General features: G+C 40.9%; 1 protein-coding gene across 2 annotated transcripts in view; it reads left to right on the plus strand.

The window, feature by feature from the left end:
- Positions 1–5,744, plus strand: part of UTP20 (UTP20 small subunit processome component) — a 107,478-nt gene extending 101,734 nt beyond the window's left edge. For both annotated transcript variants that reach the window (XM_054442984.2, XM_063646624.1), the window contains 5 exons: positions 252–323; positions 2,178–2,450; positions 2,680–2,806; positions 4,729–4,874; positions 5,114–5,744. In XM_054442984.2, coding sequence (XP_054298959.1) covers positions 252–323; positions 2,178–2,450; positions 2,680–2,806; positions 4,729–4,874; positions 5,114–5,269 — 774 coding nt within the window. In that variant the 3' untranslated portion in view covers positions 5,270–5,744. The remainder of the gene's footprint in view (positions 1–251; positions 324–2,177; positions 2,451–2,679; positions 2,807–4,728; positions 4,875–5,113) is intronic.
- Positions 5,745–8,079: the final 2,335 nt, after the last annotated feature.

Raw genomic sequence — 8,079 nt, forward strand, 5'->3', positions numbered from 1 at the left:
AGAGGATTATTACCTGTTTCTCCCCAGAATGTGAAAGTATGCCATTTATTTGGGATGAAATGCTTAGGGCAGGTAGAAGGGAGCAGTTACACAACTTCTGGTCATGAACCTTTCCTCTCCAAATCTATACAGGTGGTCATTCAGAGCAAAATCCAGTACGTTAGTTGTATTACAGTTATTATGTTTAGCTTTTTAAAAACAATCAGAAATGTCCTGTGTTTTGTCTACCAATGTCCATTTTCTTTTCACAGATGAAAAGTATCTCTCTCGCCTCTTGCCATCAATTGCATTCCAAATTCTTGGATCAGTCTCTAGGAGAACAGGTAAGAATTGTAGTTCTCCCAGTTTAAAAGAAGGGGCCGGCTGGGCATGGTGGCTCGCGCCTGTAATCCCAGCACTTTGAGAGGCTGAGGCCGCCAGATCACCTGAGGTCAGGAGTTCGAGATGAGCCTGGCCAACATGGCGAAACCCCATCTCTACTAAAAATACAAAAAAATCAGCAGGGCGTGGTTGTGGGTGCCTGTAATCCCAGCTACTCGGGAGGCTGAGGCAGGGAGAATTGCTTGAACGCGGGAGGCGGAGGATGCAGTAAGCCAAAATCACGCCACTGCACTCCATCCTAGGTGACAGAGCGAGACTCCGTCTCAGAAATAAAGAAGGAATTCTTGATTTCTATCAACAGTCTAATCTGATAGAATTCTATCAACAGTCTAAGCTTACATTTGTTATTTTGTTTTGTTTTGAACCTATCTTAATGCTTGGGGGATTAGATGAAATACAGACATACACTCAAATATATGTTCAAATACACATATGTCTTGTCAATGCTGGGTCCGTACTGGGATTACTCTTTGCTCCATTTAAAATTCCCAGTAAGGGTCTGGGTGCGGTGACTCAACGCCTATAATCCCAGCACTTTGGGAGGCCGAGGCAGGTGGATCACTTGAGGCCAGGAGTTCAAGACCATCTTGGCCAACATGGTGAAACTTCATCTCTACTAAAAAGACAAAAATTAGCTGGGCATGGTGGCGCATGCCTGTAGTCCCAGCTACACAGGAGGCTGAGGCAAGAGACTCACTTGAACTGGGGAGGCAGAGGTTGCAGTAAGCCGAAATCACCACACTGCACTCCAGCCTGGGCAACAGAGCTAGACTCTGTATCAAAAGAAAAAAAAAAGAGAGAGAGAGAGAGAAATAGTTATTTCTATGTAGAATGGCAGAAGGAATTTAATGGAGGTAGAGATGAAAGCTGTTGTTAAAAATGTAAAATGGGGCTGGTGTGGTGACTCACACCTGTAACATCAGCACTTCGGGAGGCCAAGATGAGCAGATCTCTTGAGGCCAGGAGTTCAAGATCAGCCTGGCCAACATGGAGAAACCCTGTCTCTACTAAAAATACAAAAATTAGCTGAGCACGGTAGCCTGTAGTCCCAGTTGCTGGGGTGGCTGAGGCATGAGAATTGCTTGAACCCAGAGGCAGAGGTTTCATTGAGCTGAGATCATACCACTGCACTCCAGCCTGGGTGACAAAGTGAGACTGTGTCTCAAAAAATACCCAAAAAACAAAACAAAACAAAAAATGTAAATGGAGGGCCTGGAAGGAAATTGTTTCCTTGTTCTGTGTGACTTTAAAGGGTAGAGCTAGTCCGGATAGATCAAAGTTACATGGAAATGGGTTTGGATGCCCTATGAGGAAGAACTTAAGAATGATCTAGGCCAGGCACGGTGGCTCACACCTGTAATCGCAGCACTTTGGGAAGCTGAAGCGGGCAGATCACCTAAGGTCAGGAGTTTGAGACCAGCCTGGCCAACATGGTGAAACCCCGTCTCTACTAAAAGCATAAAAATTAGCCAGGCATGGTGGTGCGTGCCTGTAATCCCAGCTTCTCAGGAGGTTGAGGCATGAGAATCATTTAAACCTGGGAGGGGGAAGTCACAGTGAGCCGAGATTGCACCACTGCCCTCAGCCTGGGTAACAGAGTGAGGCTCTGTCTTTAAAAAAAAAAAGGAATGATCTAAAAATGGAGCCATCATCATTTAATAGTTGTTAAATAGTTGTAATACCAGTTTGTTTTGGTTTTCTAATTGTAGAATACCTATTTTAGCTTATGCTCTACTAAGCCTTATTTATTTCAAAATCAATGTCCAATTTCTTCCCCCACCCCGTTTTTTTTAAAGGTTGTTAAGAATTTGTTGTTCGTAGCCAAAGTCTTGTATTTACTGCAACCTTATTGCGAGGATAAGCAAAGTAAGATAAAAGAAGACCTGGAAGAAGAAGAAGCTTTAGAAGATGGTGTGGCCTGTGCAGATGAGAAGGCGGAGTCTGACGGAGAAGAGAAGGAAGAGGTGAAGGAAGAGCTCGGCAGGCCGGCCACACTGCTGTGGTTGATCCAGAAGCTGTCCCGGATCGCAAAACTGGAAGCTGCTTATTCGCCAAGAAACCCCTTAAAGGTGCGATGAATGCACAGAATGACTGAGAGTAGTCATTTCTCTTTAAAGAGTATTTTAATGATATTAGTGATCCTCCTAAGTCCCTAGAAACTTTATCTTTGAACCCCAAACTGCAGCAATAACATCCGTCCCAAAATAGACTGAGCCCTGTTTTCTAAATTAATGCTGTGTCTATGATTGAGTGCTAAAGAGAAGTATTTCAAATGAAAAAAATGATCTGTACTTTCAGAGAACATGCATCTTTAAGTTCCTCGGCGCCGTAGCAATGGATCTTGGGATAGACAAGGTAAAGCCGTATCTCCCAATGATCATAGCTCCTTTGTTTCGAGAACTGAACAGCACCTATTCAGAGCAAGGTAACCCTGCCTCGTCTGTTCTCCTGCCTTTTGCACATGAGGATTTCTAACTTCTCTCCTGAATGTTTCCTTCTTCCTTTCTGTCCTCCCTCCCTGCCTGAGATTTATTTTTATTTATATATATATTTTAATTATATATTATATACTTATATATGTTTATATTTATATATATATACACACACACATACATTTAAAAAAAAAAGAGAGAGACGAGTAGTGGTCTCACTATGTTATGCCAGGCTGGTCTTGGTCTCAAACTCCTGGCCTCAAGTAGTCTTCCAACCTCAGCCTCCCAAAGTGTTGAGACTATAGAAGTGAGCTACTGTACCCAGCCAGAGTTTATTTTTAAAAAGAAAACTTATATCAAGATAATTAACAAATAGGCATATTTGTATTATATTTGATTGCCCTCTTCTGTATGCTTTCTGCTGTCCCAGAAAGAATGTTTCTCACATAGAAGATGATGCTTTATCCTCAACATAGATTAAATAGTCAAAGAAAACTATGGTTCAGAGTAGTTTTAAACCTCATAGCACAATGAATAATAATGAACAATAAAATGTCATGACATTCTCATCTTAAAAACTATGGGCTGGGCGCAGTGGCTCACGCCTGTAATCCCAGCACTTCGGGAAGCCAAGGTGGGAGGATCACTTGAGCCCAGAAGTTCAAGACCAGCCTGGGCAACATGGCAAAACCCCATCTCTACAAAAGATACAAAAATTAGCTGGGTGTGGTGGAGCGCACCTGTAATTGCAGCTACTTAGGAGGCTGCGGAGGGGGTGGGGATCTCTTGAGGCTGTGAGGTTGAGGTTTCAGTGAGCCATGATTGTACCACTGTACTCCTGCCTGGGCAACAGAGTGAGACACTGTCTCAAAAAAAAAGATTATATGGCAAAAATATAAGTATTATCATTTTTATATGAAATAGTTTTAAAATATCATTTTAACATTTCTTCTTTTTCCTTGCCTGATACATTTCCCTCACTTATTCTAATTGTTGGTAATAACAGGTAAAGAGGGAACTGGGGGCAGGAAGGAGAGGAGGTAAAGTGAATGTTCAGAGTTTAAAAATAAAACAAATGAAGCAAATGTCAAAGCAAGAGCTCTTATAGTCCTACAACCTTGAGAGAAAGTTTCCTCACTCTTAGAAAGGAAAAAGCAATGGTAAAGGTTGAGGCTGCTGACAAAAGCAGGTTCAGGTGTGCTTTGGTTCAAGCCAGTCAACATTTAATGAGCACCTAATATCTGCCAGGCACCAGGGATTCAACAGCAGGAAAGTTTTCAAGAAGCTTGTGATCTAGAACAGATGTCCTGAGCGCCTGTGAAATTGAAATCGGGGGTTATTTGTATTTGGGGGTGAGTGGCAGAGAAGGGTGGGAGAGATGGCCTTTTTGTCAACTTCAAAAAGGAGGCTTTGACACTCCCCCGCCAAAAAAACAAAAAAAAAGTTACTGTGGGCAGAGCTAAGCCTCTGTGACCCATCATGGATTAGAGAGGGAATCTCTTACTTTTCCTCCCATCTGCAAGAGCTCAACAGGTAAACAGAGGTAATTCAAAACGTTTCTGTCAAGGTCCCAAGTTACTTTAATCCTAGTCTTCAGGGCCAGGTTTCCGCTGGGAAGTGGGCCTCATGTTCTCTGATTTCTTATTGCATCCTGAGTGAGGTGGTGGCTGGAGTGCTATGTCTAGCATTGCTGGTTTCCCCATCCCAGGAACATAGAGGCCAGTTTTATATCAGTGTTTCATGTTGAAGTAACAGTGATGATGCTGCAAGAGTTTAATTTTTTTGTTGTTTTATTTGGGGTTTCTTGCCAGATCAGTAGCTGGATATAAATGTTGTACATATTGTTGATTTTGTTGATGTTCAAATGTGTCCTTTCCTACCTTGTCTCTGATCATTACTCTTTGTGTGTGATTAGATCCTTTGCTGAAGAATCTATCCCAGGAAATCATAGAATTACTCAAAAAGCTGGTTGGGCTTGAGAGCTTCTCATTAGCCTTTGCCTCTGTACAGAAACAGGCTAATGAGAAAAGGGCACTCCGGAAAAAGAGGAAGGCCCTGGAGGTAAGTTTGCTCTTTGAAAATATGGCATGTTCACTGGACTTGATAACTACTAATTGTGCATGTTTGTGTCACACTTACACTTAGGGAGGATCAAGGGTTTGAGCGGTTGGGGACTTTATAGCTGGGACTTCAGATTTTCTTTAATGAGCATGTGTTTTTTACATTTATTTCTGTATTTGATTCTTATTGGTTTAACATTTACTTTAAAAGTAATATAAAATTTCTATTCTCTTTTCCAGTTTGTAACTAATCCTGATATTGCTGCCAAGAAAAAAATGAAGAAACACAAAAATAAAAGTGAAGCAAAGAAGAGAAAGATAGAGTTCCTGCGTCCAGGCTATAAGGCCAAGAGACAAAAAACCCACAGCCTGAAAGATTTAGCAATAGTAGAGTAATGTCTCCCTGTGCTGATACAAGCATGAACTTTCTGGAATACTCTGCTAGTCTGAAATTACAGCAGGTTGTCTGGGGTAGGGGGTAGGGGTTCTTTTTTTTTTTGAGACAAGGTCTCTGTCACCCAGGGTGGAGTGCAGTGACAACATCACAGCTCACTGCAGCCTCAACCTGGGTTCAAGTGATCCTCTCACCTCAGCCTCCCAAGTAGTTGTGCCTCCTAGACACACACCACTATGCCCAGCAAATTTTTTGTATTTTTTGTAGAAACAGGATTTCACCATGTTGGCCAGGCTGGTCTCGAACACCTGGGCTCAACTGATCCGCCTGCCTCGGCCTCCCAAAGTGCTGGGATTACAGGTGTGAGCCACCCTGCCCAACCAGGTTTTATTATTTAAGTTAAACTTTGGATAGATTGTATAATATATAGCTTAATGTAATCATGCTCATATTTTTTAAATAAAACACTTTATACTACTGCTGGGTCTTCACTGTCTAAAAAGCATGTGACACTAGTCAAAGAGTTTAAAATATAATTTGTAAATAAAAGGATACATTTTTAAATAGCAAGAAAAAATGTAGAAGTTAGCAATTAATCAGACGAAAGATTTGCAAATACTGTTCTATAGTACTTTCTAAAATTTTAGGAAAAGGCAGTAAGAAAGATCTGCACAAATAGAACTATAACCATGTTCACGGCTAGGAAGATTCAGGATCATAAAATCCTACTTTTTTCCCAAGTTGATCCCTTTGGTTAAATGTGTATCTGAGCAAAATCCCAAGAGTTCTTCACGTTAACCCAACAAACTGATTCTAAAATGTATATGGAAGATAGTAAGCCGAGAATAACCATGACGCTCTTACAAAAGTAGAACAGGATGAGGGACTTGCCCTATTGGATATCAAAAGTAAGACACAAAAACTACCTATAGAGAGAACGTGTAATAAATCCTACTTCATTAAGAACTTCTGCTTAGGAAAAGACACAAACTGAGACATGGCATACAACACATACTGTTAAACAATTAGTAGTACCAGGACATATAATGAATACTGATGAATCAACACAGATAATCTAGTGGAAAAAGTGGCAAAAGAGAGAAATGAGCATTGCACAAAAGGAGAAACATAAATGGTCCTTAAACATGGTTAGCTGACATGACTCTGCCATTTTTTCTTTTTTAAGTATTATGCACTGCTTGGTAAGTAGTCATTACATTGAGACCGCCAAGTGCCACCCTGGCTACATGAAGTTCTTAGATTACATACCTTCTCACACCAGAAGCTAAAGAATACCTGGACTAGTCGGAGTCCTACTGTACTAGCTATGTCTAGTTGTTAAATTGTTTGAGTCACTCCTGTATTTAGCCTCATCAGTAATTAGGAAAATGCCAATTATCACCAGAATTAGATTCCATTTTGAAATCATCAGATTGATAAAGCTGACAATACCAAGTGCTGGCAAGCATGGTGGAGCCATAGGAAATCTTATAAACCACTTTGGAAAGCAGTTTGACATTATCTTGTAAACCTGAAGACGGGTATACTCCCTGATCCCGAGTTCCACTCCTAGAGAAACCATGAACCATGGATCTGAAGAATGTTCTTGAACCATTGCTGAAAGTCAAGAACTAGAAGCAATCCAAATGTCCTTCCACAAGAGAATAAATAAAATGGTATGTTCATATACTGAAATAAAGTAGCAGAAATCAGCTAATTATATATACATCAATATAGATGATATTCTAGAAACAATGTTGAGTGGGGGGAAAAGAAAAATAAGAGTTGACTACCACTGTAATAAAATTGTGTGTACATATATAAATCTGTAGAAAAAAATTAATGATTTCAAAGTTTTCAGGATAGAGGGTACTTCTGAGAAGGAATAGGATCAAGGGAGAAGAACACGGTGGGGTTGGGGGACTTAAACTGTCCTCATAATGTTCAGTGTCTTACATTTGGTGCCAGATTTCCAAGTTTATAATGCTTCATTACATTACTTTCTGTACATAAAATATTTCCTGATAACATTTTCTAATGTTCGGCCAAAAACACATTAATACAAAGTTACCAGTACAAAGAAAACAAGTGGTTTCTTTGAAACTTTAAAGGTTTACTATTTACAACTAAAATGGTAATAAGCCACACTTATTTAGAGGTGGCTCAAGTTGTTTCTGTTGTTCAACTTTATAGCATCTTTTGCCTCACTCTATACTTGATGTGGAAGAAATATTCTTTAGTGCCCCATATATTTGGGGGCATATGGGGTGGGAAATCCACCCTATGTGCCAGGCACTTTGGATACATTTTGTTTAATCCTAGTATTCCTGAGAGATTCTTACAATTGGTTCCTATTTTACAGATGAAGAAACTGAGACTCAAGAGTAAATAACTTGCCTAAGGGTGATACAGGATGTAGGTGGTACAATCAAGATTCAAAGTCCATGCTTTGAGCTGGGCGTGGTGGCTCACACCTGTAATCCCAGCACTTTGGGAGGCCAAGGCAGGTGGATCACTTGAGGTCAGGAGTTCGAGACCAGCCTGGCCAACATGATGAAACCTTGTCTCTACTAAAAATACAAAAATTAGCCGGGTGCGGTGGCGCGGCACCTGTAGTCCCAGCTACTCGGGAGGCTGAGCCAGGAGAATCACTTGCGCCTGGGAGGCAGAGGTTACAGTGAGCTGAGATCGTGCCACTGCACTCCAGCCTGGGCGACAGTGAGACTCCATCTCAAAAAAAAAAAAAAAAAAGTCCATGCTTTATAATTTGTAATTATGGGCTTAGAATATGACAGCATGTGGCATAGGAATC

The sequence above is a fragment of the Pongo pygmaeus genome, chromosome 10, assembly GCF_028885625.2.
Source record: "Pongo pygmaeus isolate AG05252 chromosome 10, NHGRI_mPonPyg2-v2.0_pri, whole genome shotgun sequence".
NCBI classification, from domain to species: Eukaryota; Metazoa; Chordata; class Mammalia; order Primates; family Hominidae; genus Pongo; species Pongo pygmaeus.